Here is a 24,463-nt window from a genome sequence, read left to right on the forward strand (position 1 = left end):
GGTCAGGCTTACATAAAGTTCTTGAACTCAAGTTTTATTCCTCATAAAATTCATACAACTCATCACCGTGAAAACTCCCATCCATTAGCTCATCCTCATCTGTCTGATGACCAATCACTGTCTTCAACAATGAACGCAAAAACAAGCGTGAAAAAGTGGGTAATGCAAGAAAAAAAAAAACTACAACCACTGTATAAATAGCACCCAGTTTTTAGACCTCAAATTTTTCAGGACACGGTGCATCTTATACATGGTAAAATACAATACTCTTGGTAGACAGCTAGTCTACCGATTGTCAAATGCAGCTATGATACCTACCCTCCCAATCTGCGGTTATATTTTTAAGGTCAGGTTGGTTGTTTTGCTTAACTTTAATGCATTCAAATCTGTCCATCTCTCTGGTCAGTGATTTTTATGATGGTCCACTATGTCATCTCCAAAAAGCCCTAGTTTCCGTTCAGGTCTTTGATGTGCCTCCAACCACGGGGGTAGGAGGGAGCAGTGTCTTTCCTTCCGCAGGACCGATCGCCGGTCCCCTCGGCCAGGGTCCTCTCCGCCCGAATCCCCGCGCCGGTCTCCGCCCCGGCTGGTCCCCACCAGGCTAACTATCTCCAGCACACAGAATAGCTCCACATTTTACTAACACAGGCACGTGCTTGGTCACTCACAACAGTATCTCCCGTAGTGCTCCTAAGCGCCTTGCACTAAAGTTTCCATCATTCCATGTGAAAACGCCCTGGCGAGCTTTTTTGGACCCCGAACATTTGAGAGGATACATAACTAACACGTGATTAGCGACGATCCGTCCCCTCCAACACTTTGCCTCGAGGACGCCATGGCCCGCCTCCTTTAGGGTGACGGAACACGCAGGCGCAGGTTCAGTCGGCCTGCGCTTCCGCGGCGCACAGAGAAGTGCGCCTGTGCGAAGGAACACCTCGCCCCGCCCCCGATTTGCTATAAGGCCTTGAACTTCTCGCGAGACGCTTCGTTTACTCGCTCGCTGCCGGGGTTGGAGGTTATAGCGAGGGTCTCGCGCACCAGTGGACGAGTGGAGAAAGATGGCTGTGGAGTCTCGCGTCACCCAGGAGGAAATTAAGAAGGAGCCGGAGAAACCAATCGACCGGGAAAAGGTGAGGGACATGAAAGAGGTTGTGGAGGGCCGACGGGGCGCAAAGCGGGGCCCGCAGAGTGCGAGGAGGAGGCCTGCGGGAGGCGGCGGGGCGGTCGGTGGGAGGCAGTGGGGCCCGCGGTGGCCGGCCGGATCACTGGCGCTTCTCCTCCCGTCCAGACGTGCCCGCTGCTGCTGCGCGTCTTCACCACCAACAACGGGCGCCATCACCGCATGGACGAGTTCTCCCGGGGGAACGTGCCGTCCAGCGAACTGCAGATCTACACCTGGTGAGCGGGCGGCGGCCCGGAGCGGGGCGGGTTTTGCCGCTTGGGGCGGGAACGGCCTGAAGACCATGGGAGCTCCGCGCGATGCCGCCTCCTAGCTGTCGTCGTGTCCAACAAAGCCCATGAACCCGTGTGGTTTCTGATGTATGCGAATGGAAATGTCCTGCGTGGGCCGAGTGGAGCCCAGGACCTGCTGACCGTCCCGGTGTACCGCAGTCTACCCCCCATCCCTACCCCCGGCTGACACGCACCTCACGTTTTGTACCTGCGTGGAGTTTTTGCTCTAATGTCATAATGGCTTTTTTCTTCTTTTTTAAAAAATATTTTATTTATTGATTTTTTAGAGAGAGAGGAGTGAGAGAGAGACAGAGAGAGAGAGAAGAGGGAGGAGCAGGAAGCATCAACTCCCATATGTGCCTTGACCAGGCAAGCCCAAGGTTTCGAACCCGCGACCTCAGTGTTCCAGGTGGACGCTTTATCCCACTGCGCCACCACAGGTCAGGCCATAATGGCTTTTTAATAACAAAAAGGTCTATGATTATTTCACGTGTGGGCTCTTTGGTTACATTTGCCATTTTAATTATTTTTAAGGGTACAATTTGGTAGCAGTAAGTAGTCACATTGTGCAACCATTACCGTTCCTTATCTCTAAACCTTTTTAAATGCCCTCCACTCCTGACCAAGAGGTGGCGCAGTGGATAGCGCGTCCACCTGGGACTCTGAGAACCCAGGTTCAAAACTCCAAGGTTCCTGATTGAGCAGTGCCACCGGGTTGAGTGTGAGATCATAGACATGACCCCTAAGGTCACTGGCTTTAGCAAGAGTTCTCTGGCTCTGCTGGAGCCCCCCAGTCAAGGCAGGAATGAGCAAGCAGTCAATGAACAAGTACATAACTGCAACTAGGAGTTGATAACCTCTCATTTCTGTACCTGTCTGTTGCTAAAAATACAAAAAGAACAAAAAAACCCACCAGGAATTCTGCACTTAGTAACAGCTCTCCATCTCTCCCTTCACCCGGTGTGAGGGTAGACACCACTCTACTTTATCTGAATTTGCCTGTGCTAGGCATTTTGTATAAATGAAATTACAGTGTTTGTCTGTTGTGGCAACAATGAACTATTCGGAGACCAGATGAAATGCTCTGAGCAGAGGGGAGGCAACAGCCCTGGTCAAGGGCTGAAGGACTGAAGCCCCATCCCTAACCTTACTCAGATATTTACTAGCCAGTGCAAATAACTCAAGGAAGCAGACAGCAGAAGTTTTTAGGGGGTGAAGTAAAGGACAAGGAACATGCTGAGTTCTAATCTCTGTTCTGAGAGCATAAACATTTCTTGTTGCTGAATCTTATCCTGCTGTTTTGCTGTTTCTAGCAAGCACTGTTTCTAGCAGAGGGTCAGAGAGGGCCCTGGACTTGTGTCTACTCAGGGCTTTTGCCCTAGGGAGCCTCACTGTCTCTAATTAGCATCCTAACTGCATATTTTCATAGCACATTCCTACATTTGTCCTTTTGAGGCTGGTTCATTTCACTTACCACAATATATGCAAGGTTCATCCACGTAGAGTATTGCAGAATGTCTTTTATGGCTTAATATTTCATTGTATGGCTACACCACATTTTGTTTGTCCATTTACCTATTAATGGGTATTTTGGTTTTCTTCCCTACCTTTCAGCTATTGTGAATGCTGTTGCTATAACACAGGTGTAAGTCTCTGCTGAGTGAGTGCTCTCAGTAGTTTTGGGTGTGTACCCAGAAATGTGAGTGGTGCATTGTGAGGGCATTTGTGTGTAACTCTTAGAAACTACCAAACTTTTTCACACAGTGTTTTAGTTTCCCCAAAATAAAACTGTAAGCCCAGTGTACTAGAACTCAGTTTTTGAAGCTTGGGACCTTAGTCTTTTCGAAGGTTTGTGTTAATTTTATTTAGTACTATCATTCTAGTTCAGTATCATTCCAGGATAAAGTTCTGGAAAGGTGATTTAACTTACAGGGAAGAACTGCTAATAATAGGTTGATGAAAACCTTTATTCAGAGAGAAAAGTTTATATTTTCTCCAAAGGTATCTTTTTTCTCCAAAGGTATCTTATTTAGATATCCTATTTGCTAGGTACTGTACTAAGACTATAAGGAGATAAGTTAAAGGTGTAGTAAGTAAGTAAGCTCAGTCCCCACATAGTAAGCTCAACCTAGTGAATTTACTAGATGAGATGAATATAAGATTGTAGGGTAAAGATGGCAGGGTGAGATCGTTTAGCACAGTGGTCCCCAACCTTTTTTGGGCCACGGACTGGTTTAATATCAGAAAATATTTTCATGGACCGGCCTTTGGAGTGGGACGGATAAATGTATCACGTGACTGAGACAAGCGTCAAGAGTGAGTCTTAGACAGATGTAACAGAGGGAATCTGGTCATTAAAAAAAAATATCGTTCAGACTTAAATATAAATAAAACAGAAATAATGTAAGTTATTTATTCTTTCTCTACAGACTGGTACCAAATGGCCCACGGACCGGTACCGGTCTGCGGCCCGAGGGTTGGGGACCACTGGTTTAGCAGACTCTCTACTCCCAATCAAGGACAGAAAAGATTAAAAAATTATGTCCTAAACTGTTCTGTCCAGAAAATGCAACTAATAAGGAAAGATAATCTTGTCCTGTACTTCAGAATGGTGCCCAAAGAAGACAGATTCTGAAAGACTGGATGGTTGGTATTGGGGGGTTGGGACACAGAGTCCTGCCCCCACTCCCAGAAGCAGTAATGAGGGAGATTAGTTAATAAAGCTTGGGAATTCTCAATTTGTAGACATGGACTGAGGTGTTAAGAAGTAGGCAGCCCTAAAACAAGTCAGGAAAGGAGTGGAAGTCAAGGAATCCAACAGAAGCAAGGTTTGCCCAAGTCCAAGGCACGCTGGAGTTGGAGCAACAAGCCGGACACCATAGAAGTGATCTCTCTCCTGTACCTGGGTGACCACTAATAAATGTCATTGGAGAAGCACTACATAGGTCACTGTATTAGGGTTCAACCAGAAAAACAAATAGGAGCTATATATTAAGAGATTTATTGCAAAGTGGATTACATATTTGTTGAGCCTAGGTACCAAAATCTCTAATCCATAGGGCAGACTATCAGAAGGGCCCGCTGGAACTATCAGACATGAGCTAGAGCTGTTGGTGCAGCCTGATAAGGCCCATCCAATTGATTGAATCAGGTATACTCAGATTATCTAAAATAATCTCGTTAAAATCCAACTGATGATAGACTTTAATTTTATCTACAAAATACAGATCCTTCTGGACCTACCATGGGATTATGACCCAAAAAACACATTGTCAGTTGGAAATATTTTAAGTCGAAATATACTTAATATAATTACACTGTTAAGTATTGGTTGTTTACCTTTGTGATCTCGTGTAAATCTGGGACCAGTTATACCTTACTCAACAACTGCATTAGTATTTGATTGAATAACTAGGAGCTTCAGCTTCACCAGATTGACATAAAGTGACCTTCACAGTCACCTAGCAAAGTCTTCAGTCCTAGGGGTTTGTTCTATTCAAGCTTTATTTTAATTTTTTTAGAGAGAGATACAGGAAGGAAGAGAGATGAGAAGCATCAAATTGTAGTTGTGGCACTTTAGTAGTTCATTGATTGCTTTTCATATGTGCCTTGCCGGGGATGGGGGGGGGACCTCCAGCTGAGCCAATGACCCCTCACTCAAGCCAGCAACCTCTAGGCTCAAGTCAGTGACCATGGGGTCGTGTCTATGATCCCACACTCAAGTCGGCGACCTTGGGCTTTCAATACTGGATCCTCAGTATCCCAGGTTCAAGCTTTATTTTTTATTAAAAAAAAATTTTTTTTAATTTAAACATTTGCCTTGGTCAGATGGCTCGGTTGGTTGGAGTGCCAGGAAGTGCAAAGATTACTGGTTTGATCCCTGGTCAAGGCACGTACAGGAACAGAACAGTGTTCCTGTGTCCTTCCCTCCTTTTTCCTCTCACCAACATCAATAAATGTTTAAAAATAATAATAAATTAAAATATTTTTTCTTTTCTCTTTTTTCTATTTTTTTTTGTTTTGTTTTGTACTCAAGCTTTAGATTAATTGTCAGAAAGCAACAGTTGGCATGTCAGCTATTGGTCTGGGAAGACAGTCCTCAGCAGGTGGGAAGCTTGTGGAGGACTCATACTGTTAAAACTCATAAAAGGTGTGACCCCAATTTCTCAAATTCTTTTTTTTTTTTTTTTTATTCATTTTAGAGAGGAGGGGGGGGAGGAGAGAGAGACAGGGGGGAGGAGCTGGAAGCATCAACTCCCATAGTGCCTTGACCAGGCAAGCCCAGAGTTTCGAACCGGCGACCTCAGCATTTCTAGGTCAACGCTTTATCCACTGCGCCACCACAGGTCAGGCTAATTTCCCAAGTTCTTGATGAGCAAGATGACAAGATGGAAAATCTTTTTAGAAAGGAAGACAGAATACACATCATAGGCATATACTGCGTACCAGAGAATATACTTGGTTACAATTAACAGCATCAGAATATTGGGTTAAAGAATTGTCACCTCCAAGACAGCAGTAAAAAATCACTCTAGCCTCAGACTTGATGCCAATGTTGGACAAAGTAAATAACCAGCGTTGCAGAATAGGATGTGAACTTGGACATAGTAAAAATAAGCTACAACAGTACAAGGTGAGAAGAGGAACAAAATCTTTCTCTGAAGTTGTATAATTTCTTCAGTTTGACTTTAGTTTTTTCTTTTATTTGAAGTTAAAATAAACTTCATTTGATTTAAAATATGTATGGTATCTGATGAGTTACCATATTTCCCCATGTATAAGACTTTTTATCGAGAAATTTGGGTCTAAAAACTGGGTGCATCTTATACAGTGGTTGTAGGGTTTTTTTACTTGCATTTCCTGCTTTTTTGTACTTGTTTTTGCGCTCATTGTTGAAGACTGATTTGTCATCAGAAACAGATGAGGACAAGCTAATGGATGGGAGTTTGGACAGTGATGGGGAATTGTATGAATTTTATGATGAATAAAACTTGAGTTCAATAACTTTAATATATTTTTTTTTTCAAATTTCAGGTCCCAAAATTAAGGTGCATCTTATAGATGGGAGAGTCTTATACATGGGGAAATACAGTATATATTTGTATTGTAGTCTCAGTATGCTTAATAATTTAAAGGAATTTCTTTTCTGTAGCATTGCGAGTATGCATAGAAAGATGCCTAGAGTGGTGTTAATCCACTGGCTATTTCTGGTTGGTGAGGTTTGGGATATAATTTATTGTGCTGTTGCATGTGGCTTTCCCCCCTCTTTAAATAATGAACAAGAGTCAAATTGGGGAAGGCAGTCTTGTGGCACTTCTCACCCTGTGGTGAGGCTGCAGAAGAGTGGTCTTGGGCCCAGAGCATTCATTTCCTTGTAGAGATAAAGAGCTTGCATAGCCTGTGCTGGGCTGGATATGGTGTTTGTTCTGTTTAAGTGCCACATGGCACCTGACCTCCTCCACTGCTGTACCCTGGATCTTCTACCTGCAGCACGGGAGGGATGCCTGCAGACCACCTCTCTGCATTGGTTGCTTAGTGAGACCTCTGCCAGTGGGGGACCCACATGCACTCACATTGAAGCTGGTCTTGCATGTCTTTTTGTGCAGGTAAAGTGTTGTCCATGTCTTTCTTGGCAACCTGACACCTGCCAGGAAATGGGGTGATGTCCTGGGATGCGGGTCTAGTGGTGCCCTCCACATAATAGATTCCTTCCCAAAGGTGGGAACAGGTATTGCTTGCTTAACATACCTTTTTTAAATTGATTTATTGGGGTGACATTGGTAAATATATAACATTACATAGGTTTCAGGTATACCGTTCCATAATACTTCATCTGTGCACTGCACTGTGTGTTCAGCACCTCAAGTCGTCTCCTTTCATTACTGTCATACGTTTTATACAAAACCAGAAACCAGAGATGAGTCAAAGTTAATATATAGTTAAATAACGAGAGGTTGAAATAAAGCAGTCATGGTGGGGATGGAGAAAAAAATAGATTTGACCTGTATTTAGTACAAAGTAGACACAACACGATGGAGATGGGGAGAATTGAACAGTGCTTTATGCCCTGGGCAACTAGGTGGGTGATGGTTGTGTTGATGGTAAAGTGAGACGAAGGGCATTTGTGGGGGAGCAGATGAGAAAGATTTGGCTGATGTAATCATCCTGGATATTTCTGCTCTCAGTGTGGTTAAAGCTGTGGTTTTACCTTAGTATAATGTAGTGTGGGTTTCTTTTTTTTTCTTTTCTTTTCTTTTTAAGCAAGAAAGAAGGTGGGAGAGACAGGAAGGGAGAGAGAAAAGAGGAATCAACTCATATAGTTGCTTCCTTTAGTTCATTGTTTGCTTCCTATACATGCTTTGATGGGGGGGGGGGAGCTCCAGCTGAATCAGCAACCCTGGGCTCAAGCCAGCAACCATGGGATCATATTGATGATCCCTTGCTCAAGCCAGTGAGCCTATGTTCAAGTCTGCAACCTCAGGATTTTGAACCTGGGACTTCAGTGTCCTAGATCAATACTGTTATCTATTGCACCACTGGTCATGCTGGAGTGTGGAGATTTGTAATAGGGTGCAGCGTGAAAACTAAGTGACCTCTTGGGCATTTGACTCTCTGCTTGATATATTTAACAATCTTATTCTTCATCATTGCCTGGTATCCCTGTGTTGTTTTATAGCAGCCCACAATCTGTTTTAAGTTCCAGGATGCTTATATTTTAAAAGATTTTTCCAGACTGCCATATTAACTCAAAAGACTATGTAGTTCTTAGTTTCAAATAAATATGTGTAGGGCAAGAATATACATTGTGAAAGGAGTCTGTGCTTTGTCATTGTAAAATTTACACTATTCCTTCTTAGGAAAAACACTGTACGTTTATGAAAATGCTTTCTTTCGCATTAATTCCAAGGTGCATTCCAATACCAGGGATGCTAAATGTGGGAAAGTATGTGTCTTAGAACTAATGAAACAAGATTAAGTGTTGGGATTTGGACTCATTACCCGTAAAGGGACAAATCACTAGGCCAGTAGGTGTTACATAGCAACAATCTATAGCATATATAAATCTGAAGTCTGTTAGCACTAACAGTTTGACTTCAGTTCATCAAAATTTCAAACATTGCCTGACCAGGCGGTGGTGCAGTGGATAGAGTGTCGGACTGGGATGCAGAGGACCCAGGTTCGAGACCTCAAGGTCGCTAGCTTGAGTGCGAGCTCATCTGATTTGAGCAAAGCTCACCAGCTTGGACCCAAGGTCACTGGCTCGAGCAAGGGGTTACTCTGTCTGCTATAGCCCCGCGGTCAAGGCACATATGAGAAAGCAATCAATGAACAACTAAGGTGTCGCAATGTGCAACAAAAAACTAGTGATTGATGCTTCTCATCTCTCCGTTCCTGTCTCTCTGTCCGTCCCTGTCTATCCCTCTCTCTCAGTAAAAAAAAAAAAAAAAAATTCAAACATTGAGGCTGGTAAGGGTAGTATTTGGGTGGCAAATAGTATTATTAAATGCTTTTAAACTAACAAGTACAAAACTGACAATTTCTAACATAAATTACATTTAAAACACATTTAATTAACTCTGATATTTGTGTTATATTATTGCTGATTAATGAAATATTTCAAATTTATTATATTTTTTATTCAGGATGGATGCAACCTTGAAAGAACTGACTAGTTTAGTAAAAGAAGTCTACCCAGAAGCTAGAAAGAAAGGCACACACTTTAATTTTGCAATTGTTTTTACGGATATTAAAAGACCTGGCTATCGGTAGGTAACTTTTTAATTCCTATGATGTCTTTGGTTTTGATATGTTCTGATAGAAGTAATACTTTTAGTGAGTCTCATTAATGGGGGGAATATACTGTATTTCCCCATGTATAAGGCCTTCCCATGTATAAGACGCACCTTAATTTTGGGCCTGAAATTTGAAAAAAAAAATGTAATTACATCATTACTGAACTCAAAAGTTTTATTTATCATAAAATTCATACAACTCATCTGTGCAAAAAAAGCAGGAAATACAAGTAAAAAAAACAACTATACAACCACTGTATAAGATGCACCCAGTGTTTAGACCCCAAATTTTTTGGAAAGGGTGCATCTTATACTTGGAGAAATGCAGATTTGCATGGTCAGGGCCTGGTTTACCGTGCTCTAAGATAACAGCGCAGGATCCAGCCCTGTGTTCACTGTGTGGGGTGTGTGTGTGTAGCTGCGTTATGTGTGGTACAGTAACAGTTGGTTTCCTTTCTGCAGCGTCAAGGAGATTGGCAGCACCATGTCCGGGAGGAAGGGCACTGATGATTCCATGACCCTGCAGTCACAGAAGTTTCAGATAGGAGATTATCTGGACATAGCCATCACCCCTCCGAATCGGGCACCACCTTCTTCAGGGCGCATGAGGCCATATTAAATTTTATTGACTATTTCATGAGTTTATTTTTCATTCAGTTACATAAAACAAATTTATGCTTTTTCCTCCCTTGTTATTGCCATTAAGCCTTTAAACTAAACAAATTTTAATACTTTTATTTAGGAGTTAGGTTTGGTTGTGCTGTGGTATGAATATTAACAGAAAGCCCGTGTTTCAAGTCATTCTGTAAAATATGAAGTGCTCTTAGCATCCTGTGTAAAACTGCTGTTAAATATACGTGTGCAATCAGCCTGAGTGTGAAAGTTAATGGAGGCATGGGAACTGGGTTTACTTGAGTATTTGGGGAGAGGAGTGTATTTAATGCCACATGGTGCAGAAGGAGGAAGCCGTGGGACTCCATGTAAACAGCACGAATCTGTGGCCCGGACCGTGGTATGGTGTTAGGAAAGGGGGCCTGTGACAGCATGGCAGCAGAGGCTGTGTGGAATAGATTGAGCTGAGGCAACTTGAACCTGTGATGGAAGAAACTGTCCTGCCTGCGTCACAGTAAAATCAAAAACTCTTCAAAAAGTTAGAAAAGGAGAACAGATGCCACAATGAGGATTTTTTTATGTTTTAAGATAGGAGGACAGGAAGCAGTATAGAAGAAACAATGGTTAGAACTTAGGGTCAGGGTGGAAAGGTTTACCGTGAAGATCTAAACATGGAGGGAGGGGGGGAGGGAGAGGAGGGAGGGGGGGGATGGATGGGTGGATGAGGAATTCGAGGCAAGGGAGAAGGGCCAGGGATGAGGTCAAGTTGAATATGTAGGGGACAGTCACACATCTTGGTGAGTGCTTGTAGGTGAATAGTCATTCCCCCTTCTGTTGGGGACACTCCAAAACTCGCAGTAGTTACCTGAAGTAGCGCATAGTACTGAACCCTATGTGTACTGCCTATTTGTTCATACCTGTCATAAAGTTTAATTTATAAACTAGGGGTAGTAAGAGATTAACAGCAATAATAGAACAGTTAATGTACTGTAATAAAGTTAATGGATATGGTATTATGAATAATAGGGTTACTGGGATACAAGCACTGTAATCATCAGTCTAATGAGGGCTAGTAAGAAACTGACAGGTGGGGAGCATAAACACCATGGAGATTCTGGACAAAGGGATAGAGTGTCGGCCTGGCATATGGTCGGCCCAGGTTTTATTCCTGGTCAGGGCACACGGAAATGTGCCTCCTCCCTACTCCCCCATTCCTTCTCTCTTTCTCTCTCCTTCTCTCTTCCCTCCCATTGGCTCAGTTTGTTTGAGCATGACCCCAAGTGCTGAGGATAGCTCAGTTGGTCTGAGCACATCAGCTGCAGATGCTAAAAATAGCTTGGTTGATTTGAGCATCAGCCCCAGATGGGGTTGCCTGATGGATCCAGGTCAAGGGGCATGTGGGAGTCTGCCTATCTCCCTAAAAAAGAAAAAAAATCATTCTGGTAGCTCTGGCTGGGTAGTTCATTTGGTTAAGAGTGTTGTTGTAATACGCCAAAGTTGCAGGCCCAATCTCTGCTCAGTGCACGTAACAGCCAATGAATGCATGAATAAGTGGAACAAATTGATATTTCCCTCTTAAAATCAAATTATTTAAAAAATAAGTCTCATTCTGTGGCACTGGTGTCCCTGTTGCAAAGTAAGTCACCAGGTGGGAGAGGCAAGCCTGGAATGAGGTCTAGAGCTTCTTCTAGTTTACCCCAAACCCAGATTACTGTTTCCAGCTAGATGTTTGAGTACTATGAGTCATAGTTAATTTAAGCCTAATTGTTTGGAGAAGAGGAGCCATAACTGCCTTCCTGTTTGTGGGGACAAACGGATTTACTCTGCCAATGGAGAAGGCAGGAACTAGAAGACCTTTTGCAAGCCAGTTTTTCCACAGTGGTGTGAACTACAATATAATGAGGACTCTCCTGACTTGGTGGTTCTCCCAGTAGCTTAATGATTTCTGCACTGCTTACAATAAGGAATTTCTGCTTTAAAGATTTCAGTCTTCCAATAAAAGTGCAATTGATACCTAGTAAACTTACTGAATGCTAAGAATCCAAAGCTTGACTTAGTCCTCTGTGTCTCTGGGTTTGGTAAGCATGGCTTTGAGTCACTGAGGTTTCCTCACTCAATATGAAGTAGGAAATTAATGGTCAAAACAAGTGAACCATGCTTAGTACTTTAGTGTCCTGGCTTTGTCACTTGCTCCTAAGGCATTTTGGAATTTATTTTCCCTTTGGCGTGTTGGTTCTAGCACTGCATTATCTTCTACAATACCTTCTCAGTTTTCTCAGCATGTATATGAACTTGGTATTTTTATCAGATACTCTGTAGGGAGTCTTGATAAAATTTTTACTTAAGTTTTACAGAATATAATTGGGACTGTGTGTGCTTGGGAAGGGCAGGTGTGAGGAAGAGAAAGTCATTAAACTGACTAGGGTTAAAATTCTCCAAAATTTAAACAATTTTTAAAAATATACGTGAGAGGGGAGACAGACTTCTGTATGCACCCCGACTGGGATCTTACCTGGCAAACCCCATCTTAGGCTGATGCTTGAATCAACTGGCCTATCCTCAGCACCTGGGGCGAATATTTGAACCAACTGAGCCACTGACTGCAGGAGAGGAAGAGGGAGAGAAGAGGGAGGAGGATAAAGAAGCAGATGGCCACTTCTCATGTGCCCTGACCAATGATTGAACCCAGGACATCCGCACACCATGCTGGGGACGCAAACCGGACAGGGCCTAAACTGGTCTTAAAAGCTGAACCCAGCCTACCCTGTCCAGGCAGCAGCACAATGGATAGTGTCAGACTGGGACACAAAGGACCCAGGTTTGAAATCCCAAGGTGGTCTGCTTGCGCACGGGCTCACCAGCTTGAGTGTGGGGTTGCTGGCTTGATCAAGGGGTCACTCACTCTACTGTAGTGTCTGTGCTCCCCTCCCCTCCACACACATATCAATATAAGAAAGCAATCAGTGGACAACTAAAGTGCCGCAAAGAATGCTTCTCATCTCTCCTTGTCTGTCCCTGTCCCACACACACACAGCTGAACCCAGCCTACCTCTTCACTAACACAAATCTAAAACTTAGTCTTTGTGAAACTATGGAGGCAACACCCTAAAACAGCTTATAATTGGAGTGCTTAGTTGTGCCTCATTCTGTGCTAAGGAAGTCACCACACATTATCTCATTTACTGAGCTACAATGACTAGTTTCCACCTGCAGATGATATCAGACCTTTCAATAATAGGTCACAAGGGGGCATATGAACCTAATAGATTAGTTAAACCGGTTCCAAAAATAGTGTTCTTTCAGTTTCTTTAACTCAGCTCTCCTCTGCATTCCAAGTTTCTGCCCAAAGGACAGTCAGTCACCTGGAGTTGTGGGCATGTTTCAGTTTCTATACAAATCAGGACGCCTCAGCAATGTAGCCATGGCTCACAACTCGAGCAGCCAAATGAGGTCTGTATTGCATTTTATTTCTTAGATGCAGGTTGTTTTGCCAGTAGCTGTAATTGGAAGTCATCAATGGAACAAGCTTGAAGAAAAATGTTTATTCTCAGCATGTATATGAACTTTTGGTATTAATACTTTTAAAAAGTACTAATCATTATCAGGCAGCTATTCTGTGAAGATAAACTCATACCCTCCCCCCATTCCTAGGGGTAATAGCTAAAACCTAAAAGGCAATTTTAATACTATTTAAAAACTTTAATAAGCAAAACCTTTCAACCTGGGACTATTTGCAGCATTTATAGTGTTAAGATGTTACTATGTAGCCACCTCATGATGTCGGGAGGAGTTAAAGAAATGGTGCTTAGAGGCCAGCCCAGTCATAACCATCTCCTAAGAAAGTTTCACATAAGATTTGATGAAATTAAAGCAATCTAAATTATGAAGTGAACCTCTATTTGAAGGCATTTTCAAAATCTGTAAATTCCAGAGTAATTGCTAGAAAGTTATCAGAATTTGTAATATTCCTGATTACTTGACTCTCACACTTTGCCAAGAGATAAAATATCTTTACTGAGTGTCTCATGAATCAGGTTCTGTAGGCCTGGAGAAACAAATGATACAGAACCTTCCTCAGAAATCCTGTTTTGCAACGGATGGGTCAACACTGCTGCTGACGTGTCCTAACTAGCTGCTACTTGAGGTGGCATTTAAGCTTGTCCAACTCCTAAAACGTTACAGGGAGAGCCTGAATAAAGGTGTAAAAGTGGGAATGACAGGGCTTACACCTTCAACGGAATACTGTTATGTATTGATACTAATTTTGGTTGAATTCAGGGTGAAGAGAAGGGGACACATCCCAGAGATGCTGGCGTAGACAATAGGGCATGGAAAAGAAAGTCAACCATTAAAGCTGCCATTTCCTCATCTGAAAAGTAGGATAGTTTCTACTTCAAAAAGTTAATATATGAACTAAATAGATTAATATTTAGGACCATGCCTAGCATGAATGTTTACTGTTGCCACTGATTCATTCAATACAGACTTTAAGTGTTAGGAACTAGCATTGTGAACAAAGCAAACAAGAAGATCCTTGCCCTGAGTGTGTGGTCCAGTGGGAGACAAACATTAAGTAAATGTGCACTCAAGTATTTTGTTACATATCCCCAAATTAACAAAATATTACATGTAAACTATAATTAAAAATAAAAAATTTAAAAATCATATCACAATTCCTATCACAACTATCAAGGATGAGAATAGGATGCTGAGAAAGGACTAAGAGGGTGGGGGCTTTTTTAGGCTGGGAGAACAGGTATCTTTGCTAAAATGACATTTAACCTGAGACCTGAAGCTGATGAGCCAAGGTTTAAGGTCCAGGTCCAAGCACATCTTGATTTATTGCACTTCACAGATGTTATATCCTTCACAAATTGAAGGCAAGACCCTCCACAGGTAAAAAATGACAACTTGCTTTGTTGGGGTGGCCTGGAACTGCAGTTGCAGTGTCTCCGAAGTGCCCTGGAACAAAGCTCCTACGAACTTATGCACAGGTGTTGGAAGCATGGAACTGCAGTGTGGGCCTGAGATCTGGCATCAGGCCCAGCTATCGCTGGCTCAAAGCTCTCCAACCTCTATGCACAGGTTGGTCTAATTGGGCTTCTGTGCTGGCTCCTCACAGGCTCTCCAATTCAGTGGGAAGACAGTGGCTAGCAGCTCCCAGGCACATCCAGAAACATGTGCTGCTCTTTGCCAGAACCCCAGAGCTGCTCTCTGCCACTTGCCGTGGGCCCTGTGTGTCTCTGACCAGGGCCCACAGGGACTGGGAAGCTGCCTGGTCAGGCCTGGAGCTGGGCTGAGTTCTTAAGGGAAATCAGAATGCTGTTTTCCTTTAGAGAGGCAGTAATGGTGGGCAGATGGAAATGTCAGGCATCTACAACTTCAGGATGAGAGAGTTAGCTCAGCCGAGTGGACAAGGAGAGCATTCTGGGCAGACAGCACGTCCCAAGGGTCCCTCTGACAGGGTACTGAGGTTCACTTTCACAGCGATGGAAAGACACAGGATTTTCAGCATGGGGATATGCTTGAAAGATCCTCACGGTGGAAGCTTGACAAGCTGCGAGCATCACAGTTCTAAGTAACAGAAAGTAGGACCACTGGATGAAAGTGTTTAGGGAGTGAAACTGGACAAACTGAACTTAAGCGGCCATCACAAAACAAGCAGAGATATCTTGCTAGCATCAGAAATTCTCCATGAAACATCACTTCCATCTTGTTTTTCTCCACACCCCTCTAACTGCTACATCATTTCCACTGTCTGCTTCATACCCTCAAAATTAACCAGTGCCAGCCCTGGCCGGTTGGCTCAGCGGTAGAGCGTCGGCCTAGCGTGCGGAGGACCCGGGTTTGATTCCCGGCCAGGGCACACAGGAGAAGCGCCCATTTGCTTCTCCACCCCTCCGCCGCGCTTTCCCTCTCTGTCTCTCTCTTCCCCTCCCGCAGCCAAGGCTCCATTGGAGCAAAGATGGCCTGGGCGCTGGAGTTGGCTCCTTGGCCTCTGCCCCAGGCGCTAGAGTGGCTCTGGTCGCAACATGGCGACGCCCAGGATGGGCAGAGCATCGCCCCCTGGTGGGCAGAGCTTCGCCCCTGGTGGGCGTGCTGGGTGGATCCCAGTCGGGCGCATGCGGGAGTCTGACTGTCGCTCCCTGTTTCCAGCTTCAGAAAAATGAAAAAAAAAAAAAAAAAAAAAAAAAAATTTAACCAGTGCCACCAATACCATCTATTGTGCCACCAAGTCCAACGGTCAATTCCTTTTTATGTGATTTTCAGCAATACCAACAGGATTAGTCACTTTCCTTGCAATCCTTTCTTCCCGCTCACTGGCCTCTGCAGTCTCCTTCAGTCCATCAACCTGCCTCTTCCAGTTGTCTGATAGAAAAGTCTGGCATTCAGTCCTGGTACATGGGACATTCCCTCTGAGCAGTCCACCTGCACTGTGCATTTCTGCCTGTGCAGTTGTGAGAAATGATGAATGAAAGGTTGGTAGAAACTGGGAGTTATCATCACCTGTAAGGTTTTATCTTAAAATAAAACAGTATCTTGAAAAGAACTTATTTTACATACTTAACAAAAATTACAACTGTATAGTAATTCATAGAACATTGAATAAATCAACTTGTTTTAATTTTCTGACAAAATGAAGACAAGCACAGCACAGTCATAGAATGGAGTACTGTATGAGATCTGATTTCCCATAGCTAGTCTGGTAAAGCACTTTGTGATACTATCAATTGTTTCTTCTCAAATTCTTTTTTGAGACAGATAGGGACAGACAGCAAGGGACAGAGATAAACATCGATTCTTTGTTGCGGCACCTTAGTTGTTCACTGATTACTTTCATATATGCCTTGACCTGGGGGCTCCAGCTGAGCCAGTGACCTTTAGGCTCAAGTTAGTGAGCTTTGCTCAAACCAGATGAGCCCGTGCTCAAGCTGGCGACCTCAGGGTTTCAAACCTGGGTCCTCCACATCCCAGTTCGATGCTCTATCCACTCTACCACCGCCTGGTCAGGTTCTCAAATTCTTAACTGATCTTTACAATATGCTAGGTCCTTATTTTCCCACTGGCCATAATCTGAATCGTTTGCTAAAGTACTTTCATGAACTTAATTAGATAAAATTATTGTTGACTGTACTTGAATTGGAAGGATCTTGAGCTTGATGGGAGTGCAGTGTGCAGTATCAAACAGCTCTAGATGTATTGTCTCCCAGTTCCTGTGGTCACAGCTAACAGTTCAGAAAAGGACACCTAGCCCAAGAAGACTCATTGGAATCTCGGGGTCTGTGGGCAGCCACTGGAACGGAACCTGGAGAGGTCAGCACCACATTGTGGAAAGAGATGAGCTTATAGGATAAAAATGACACCAAGTAAAAAGTTGGCAGTAAAAATGAAAACACAAACCCTGACATGACAGCAGGTGAGTCCCCGATTCCAATGTCCTTAACCTACTACAGTGCAGTTATCCCAACCCATAAGTTTTTCCCTTAAATTAAGCTGACCTCTTTTAGAACAGTCAGTTTGTGAATGGCTATGTTTTAAAAGAGCAATGTTGAAATAAAAAGTATAAGAGCCTGTCTCCATGAGACGGTCATGGAGAAGGCAGAAGGGCAGAGTTAGGGTTAAGAAACCCTGGTCGTGGCTGGTTGGCTTACTGGTGGAGCGTCGACCCAGCCTGTGGATGTCCTGGGTTCAATTCCTGTTCAGGGCACAAAGGAAAAGTGCCCATTTGCTTCTCCACCCCTCCCCCTCGCTTCTCTCTCTCTCTTCTCCTCTCCTCCTGCAGCCATGGCTCAATTGGAGGGAGTTGGCCCCAGGCACTCAGGATGGGTACATGGCCTCCGCCTCAAGCGGTTGCAACAGTGCAAGGGCCCCAGATGGGCAGAGCATTGCCCTCTAGTGAGTTTGCAAGTGGATCCCTGTAGGGGCAGACAAAGGTGTCTGTCTGTGCCTCCCCTCCTCTCACTAAATAAAAGAAAAATAAAAAGACAACCCTTTAGGAACAGCAGTAACTAGCTAGTGTGGAGAGACTAGAGGTGACCTTATCTGAGTATCAAACAGTAACACATTTTAAAAATCATTGATCCTACTTTTAAGTATTACTGTCTTCATCCATTGCTGTATTAGGTAAGGTAAATCTGAAATCAATGAAATAGTAATGATATTAAAAAACTGAGTAGCTGAATCCGACCAGGTGCTGGTGAGTGGATAGTGTCAGACCGGGACATAGTGGACCCAGGTTCAAAACCCTGAGGTCACTGGCTTGAGTGTGGGCTCATAGACATGACCCCATGGTCGCTAGCTTGAGCAAGGGGTTACTTGGTCTGCTGTAGCACCCTTGTCAAGGCACATATGAGAAAGCAATCAATGAACAACTAAGGTGCCACAATGAAAAATTGATGCTTCTCATCTCTCCCTTCCTGTCTGTCTGTCCCTATCTGTCTGTCACAAAAATAAAAAATAAAAACAAACAAACTGAGTAGCTGAGCTACAGGCCCATAAGATTGAGGTTAAACTAATCTAGATGTAATAAAAAGTCTATTAATGACATCAGTGCCCGTGGTTATCTGTGCTAGGGGCTGGTTTCTGGAAAGGGAGTACAACACAGAAATATGGGAACCAATTCAGTCCAGCTGTTTTCACCTCACTTGTTCAGATTCTGCAACAGATGGAAAGGTCCACTAGAATTTCTGCAAAAAGATACAAATAAAAACATCAGGTAGGTATAATTAATAGCCATCAACAAATGATACATTGTGCTTATATATTTTTTAATTTATTGATTTTAGAGAGAAAGAGAGAAAACATTAATCTGTTCCTGTATGTGCCCTGACTGGGGATTAAACTGGCAACCCCTGCACTTTAGAACGAAGCTCTAACCTGAGCTATCTAGCCAGGGCATTATAAATTTTTATACTTTATAGATAAAATGGTTGGGAATAGATTCCCAGTGATATCAGATTTGCTACCATGGGAGTCAGATTTAGGGATTACAAATTCTATTAATGACAAAGACATAGGCTGCTAATCTAAGTTGCCAAATGTAAATTACATTTTTTTTACTACCACTCAAATGTTAATTTCCTTTTTCTTTTTCTTCCCTTCTTCTTTTTCAAAGTGAGAGGACAGGAGATAAGAGACAGATTCCCACATAAGCCCAACCCGCATCCACGCCCCAACAGGGATCCACACCAGGAACCCAACTCCCTGTCTGGGGCTATGCTCGCAACTAAGCCATTTTTAGTGCCTGAGGTGGAGGCTCCATGGACCCATTCTCAGTGCCTGGGGCCAATGCACTCAAACCAATATAGCCATGGCTGCAGGAGAGGAAGAGAGAGAAAGAAAGAGAGAAGAGGGAGGGGGAGGGGTGGAGAAGCCGATGGTCACTTCTTCTCTGTGCCCTGACCGGGACTTGAACCCAGGACTTCCACACACCGGGCTGATGCTCTACCACTGAGCCAACGGCCCAGGGCCCAAATGTTAATTTTCGAATGTTCTCCTTAAATGACACATACAGCCCTGGCCGGTTGGCTCAGTGGTAGAGTGTTGGCCTGGCATGCAGAAGTCCCGGGTTTGATTCCCGGCCAGGGCACACAGGAGAAGCGCCCATCTGCTTCTCCACCCCTCCCCCTCTCCTTCCTCTCTGTCTCTCTCTTCCTCTCCTGCAGCAAGGCTCTATTGGAGCAAAGATGGCCCGGGCGCTGGGGATGGCTCCTTGGCCTCTGCCCCAGGCGCTAGGGTGGCTCTGGTCGCGACAGAGCAACACCCCGGAGGGGCAGAGCATCGCCCCCTGGTGGGCGTGCCAGGTGGATCCGGTCGGGCGCATGCGGGAGTCTGTCTGACTGTCTATCCCTGTTTCCAGCTTCAGAAAAATACAAAAAAAAAAAAAAAATGACACATACACTTTGTTTAGAATGGTCATATACTCTCACCAGTTTTTCTGTTGCCAACATCTTGATGTTCTGTCCTTCACATCTAGTAAGGAATGCATTTCTGGCTGGCATGACAGTAACTGCTACTGGAATAGTAGGTAGGTTTGGGTTGTATTTTGATAAAATCTAAAACCAAGCAAATTCCTTTTTATTAAGCCATATGAACAGCACACATTTGGGAGGTGCTATAGAACATTAATGAAAACCCAAGGAATATATAAAGGTGTGGGTTATTTGAAATAGTAAGAATTTTTTAGCAGCACAGATATTCAACAGCACAGAGATGATGGCAATATTAGAAATTTAACTTGGGCATGGAAGCTTGATTTCTAAAACCTTCTAAACTGTACACTAGGAGCCTGACCAGGTAGTGGCACAGTAGATAACAGCATCGACTTGGGACACTGAGGACTCCGGTTCAAAACCTCTAGGTCGCCAGCTTGAGTGTGGCAGCATCACAGACATGACCCCAAGGTCACTGGCTTGAACAAAGGGTCACTGGCTCAGCTGGAGCTCACTGGGTCAAGGCACGTATGAAAAGCAGTCAATGAACAATGAAAGTGATACAACTATGAGTTGATGCTTGTCAACCCTCTCCCTTCCTGTCTCTCTGTATAAAAGAAAAAGTACACTAAGGATAATGTAAACAAGCAGCAGAGAACAAATTAAACCTTTACAAAGATTTTACAGAAAATATATATAGGATAGGAGGCAAAATAAATGTACAAAAGAGAGATGGTCAGTTATATAGATTACAGTCTGAATTATCAGCTATGTTTGTATACATAAAGAGGTGATATGTTAGCTACAAGGTTTCCCTCTTATAATAGAAATGAAAAGGAAATGGAATTGCATATCATGCTTGTAGACTGAAGTTGATCCTCCCTCAATTTATTAGAATGCCCAGAAAAACAGGAAAGAGAGAGAAAATAATAAACCCTTTACTGATACCTTAGGATCAGTCTGTTCTAATGGCATTTGGGTATTTTCCCAAGTAGTTTTATCTTTCTCCTAGAACACCATAAGCTAGGAAGGTTGCTAGAATGATTATTATAATTGCAAACACTGCAACTCCTATGGGGTGGTGGGGGTGGGGCTGGGCTTAAAGAATCAGAGTTGCAGTTATTTAGTATATTTGGCAGTTGTTATGAATCAGTTGATGACTAGTGGTAGAGATGTGCTAAAGAATCAGAGATTCTTATCTATCTATCTATTAGTGAGAGAGAAAGACAGGAAGAGAGATGAGAAGCATCAACCTGTAGTTACAGCACTTTAGTTGTTCATTGATTGCTTTCTCATATGAGCCTTGACTGGCAGCTGCAGCAGAGCCAGTGACCCCTCACTCAAGCCAGTGAGCCTGCACTCAAGCTGGACATGGACTGAAGCTAGCAACCTCAATGGTTTTTTTATTTTTATTATTATTTATATATATATATTTTTATAGAGACAGAGAGTGAGTCAGAGAGGGGGATAGACAGACAGGAATGGAGAGAGATGAGAAGCATCAATCATTAGTTCTTCATTGCACGTTGCAACACCTTAGTTGTTCATTGATTGCTTTCTCATATGTGCCTTGACCGCGGGCCTTCAGCAGACCGAGTAACCCCTTGCTGGAGCCAGTGACCTTGGGTTCAAGCTGGTGGGCTTTTCCTCAAACCAGATGAGTCTGCACTCAAGCTGGCGACCTTGGGGTCTCAAACCTGGGTCCTCTGCATCCCAGTCCGACGCTCTATCCACTGCGCCACTGCCTGGTCAGGCATACCTCAGTGTTTTGAATCTGGGTCCTTAGCATCTTAGGTCAATGCTCTATCCATTGTGCTACCACTAGTTGGGCAAGGATTCTAACATACTTTGAATCAGTGTTTCTCAAACTGAGGTCCAAGACAGCTGAAGTTCAAGAAAAACTGGTAAGTTATTCATGATACCCCTGTCTGGAGAACTGTAGGATAAATGACATTTCTGGCTTGGCAAGCAACGTCTCTCATGAAAACAGTGGTCAACATGCTCATCACAGTTGAACTATAAGGAAATAATAAGAATACATTTCTCAACATTAAAGAGAAAATGCCCCAAGGGCATAAAAGTACGCCATCATTAGCCCTTTTTCAGCTCAGAAGAACCTTTGCCAGGTAGTGTCAGAGAGGCCTAGCAGCCCAGAATTTAGATTTTTCACAATACCCAAACCAGCACATAGCCCAATGAGAAATAATAGTTTATACCAATTACTCAAATATCTAACTTTAAAAAAATATGTATCAAAAAAATAGCCTGGACAATAACCTGAAGAATGTCCTCTGGAACTGTAGTTACGTTCGGAGGTGTGGGTGTTCTGAGAAGATACTCATGTGGAGAGAGCTCGGGCGAAGAGGGAGCAGCACCACTCTCAAAGCACTTGTCAGAATCTAACACTAACGAGGCACAGTCTTCCATTTCCAAGTCATCTGATGAACTATTTGTTTTTAATAATGGATAATCTGCAGATACCTAATGAATAAAAGTAAATCAAGTTATGGTGATATAAAATAATGTACCAAATAAAAAGTGTTAAGTCAATTGTTAGTTCTGTTGGGATCTCTAAATAGGCCGGAAATGTCCCCCCCTCTTCCCTGGCTGAGGGAATAAATACAGTCAAGAAAACAGAGAAGTGGTACTTGGAGGACAAAGCGCCGCCTGCATTACCAGGAAAGGCTGAGCACAGTATGCTGGACAGCGCAGCCCCTGCTCTCAGGCGGCAGTCACTGGGCCAGACGAGAGCCACTGGCTCTTGACCTCAAGAAGAAGAAAGCTGATCCAAGGGAGGGCCAGAATTTTGTTTTCCCACATCTACAGTGTCCAATACAGGAGCCACAGCCACCTGGCGTTGTTTAAACTTAATAAAACTAAAAGAAATAATTTGTTCTGCAGATGTACTTGCCACAGATTATGTGCTCAAGAGCTGGCTGTGACCAGCAGCTGCTGTACTGGATAGCACAGAACACAGCACACTCCACAACTGCAGAGTTCTGCTGCACCCCTGGTCTACCCTGGGCTGTCATAAATGTTCATACAAGCCATAAAAAGGGCTCAAAAATCACCATAAAAAACTGCATTTTGGTGTGTTTCTATTCATTCTTTCTCCTTAAAATATACTAGTCCCCTACCCAACCCCCAACCACAGGGGATACATTCCAACACTCACAGTGCATGCCTGAAACCCCAGATAGTACTCAATTCTATGCACATTTATTCCTATACATACATACATATGATAAAGTTTAAATCAGGCAGTGAGAGATTCACAGTAACTAATAATAAAATAGAGCAAGTATAATATACTACAATAAGTTATGTGGCTTGAACACAAGCACTTACTTGACAGTTAATCTGATGACTGAGATGATTAGTAAGTGACTAACAAGAGGGCAGCACTACAATGTGGACATGCTACACCCCTGGTCGGCAAACTGCGACTTGCGGGCTACATGCAGCTCTTTGGACCCTTGAGTGTGGCTCTTCCACAAAATACCACGTGCGGGTGCTACCTCGATAAGGAATGTACCTATCTATATAGTTTAAGTTTAAAAAATTTGGCTCTCTTGCCTGACCAGGAGGTGGCGCAGTGGATAGAGCGTCGGACTGGGATGCGGAAGGACCCAGGTTCAAGACCCTGAGGTCGCCAGCTTGAGTGCAGACTCATCTGGTTTGAGCAAAGCTCACCAACTTGGACCCAAGGTCGCTGGCTCAAGCAAGGGGTTACTCGGTCTGCTGAAGGCCCACGGTCAAGGCACATATGAGAAAGCAATCAATGAACAACTAAGGTGTTGCAACGTGCAATGAAAAACTAATGATTGATGCTTCTCATCTCTCTCCATTCCTGTCTGTCTGTCCCTGTCTATCCCTCTCTCTGACTCACTCTCTGTCTCTGTAAAAAAAATAATAATAAATAAAAATTAAAAAAAAAAATTGGCTCTCAAAAAAAGAAAGTTCAATCGTTGTACTGTTGATATTGGGCTCTGTTGACTAATAAGTTTGCTGACCGCTGTCAGCTAGACAAAAGGATGATTCATGTCCCACATGGAATGGAGCAGGAGGGGGAGATTTTATCACTCTACTCGAAGTACAATTGAAAACTTAAGACTTGTGCCTGTCCAGTCAGTGGCACAGTGGATAGAACTTTGACCTGGGACACAGAGGACCCAAGTTCAAAACCCCAAGGTTGTTGGCTTGGCACGGGCTCATCCAGCTTCTGTGCAGGGTCGCCAGCTTGGAATCAGACATGACCCCTCGGTTGCTGGCTTGGGCCCAAGGTCACTGTCTTGAGCAAGGGGTCACTGGCTCAGCTGGAGCCCCCCAATCAAGGCACATATGAGAAGCAATCAATGAACAACTATAATGCTTCAACTATGTGTTGATGCTTCTCATTTTTCTCCCTTCCTGTCTTTCTCTGCTTCTCTCTTTCAAAAAAGAAAACTTATGACTTGTTCATTGCTGGAATTTTCCATTTAACATTTTCACACTGTGGTTTACCACAGGTAACTAAAACCACAGAAAGCAAAACTGTGATGAGAAGACTACTGTATGTGTGCGTGTATGTCATTTTGTATACTGTTAAATATTTATTGATAAAACATTCTTTTCATGTTTTTATCTTTTTTTTTTCTTTTCTTTTTAAAGTGAGAGGAAGGGAAATAGACTCCC

At 43.5% G+C, this 24,463-nt stretch overlaps 2 protein-coding genes across 5 annotated transcripts in view; one reads left to right on the plus strand and one right to left on the minus strand.

The window, feature by feature from the left end:
- The first annotated feature begins 949 nt into the window (after positions 1–949).
- On the plus strand, positions 950–10,113 carry SAP18 (Sin3A associated protein 18). Of its 2 annotated transcripts, XM_066259031.1 has the most exons (5): positions 950–1,130; positions 1,289–1,398; positions 5,489–5,602; positions 9,096–9,218; positions 9,708–10,113. In XM_066259031.1, the coding sequence occupies exons 1-5, from the start codon at positions 1,059–1,061 to the stop codon at positions 9,862–9,864; spliced, it is 576 nt and encodes a 191-aa protein (XP_066115128.1). In that variant the 5' UTR covers positions 950–1,058; the 3' UTR covers positions 9,865–10,113. The 2 variants fall into 2 exon arrangements, with proteins under 2 accessions (XP_066115128.1, XP_066115129.1); XM_066259032.1 differs by lacking the exon at positions 5,489–5,602 and having other exon boundaries at positions 964–1,130.
- A 2,073-nt stretch (positions 10,114–12,186) lies between these two features.
- Positions 12,187–24,463, minus strand: part of SKA3 (spindle and kinetochore associated complex subunit 3) — a 31,115-nt gene continuing 18,838 nt past the window's right edge. The window contains exons 7-9 of one of the 3 annotated variants that reach the window (XM_066259017.1): positions 22,067–22,270; positions 19,787–19,912; positions 12,187–16,305 (exon numbers count right to left, since the gene is read on the minus strand). In XM_066259017.1, coding sequence (XP_066115114.1) covers positions 16,102–16,305; positions 19,787–19,912; positions 22,067–22,270 — 534 coding nt within the window. In that variant the 3' untranslated portion in view covers positions 12,187–16,101. Of the gene's footprint in view, positions 18,545–19,756; positions 19,913–22,066; positions 22,271–24,463 lie in introns of all 3 variants that reach the window. The other 2 variants (XM_066259019.1, XM_066259018.1) reach the window with 2 other exon arrangements.

Source organism: Saccopteryx bilineata, chromosome 2 (assembly GCF_036850765.1).
Source record: "Saccopteryx bilineata isolate mSacBil1 chromosome 2, mSacBil1_pri_phased_curated, whole genome shotgun sequence".
Lineage (NCBI taxonomy): Eukaryota > Metazoa > Chordata > Mammalia > Chiroptera > Emballonuridae > Saccopteryx > Saccopteryx bilineata.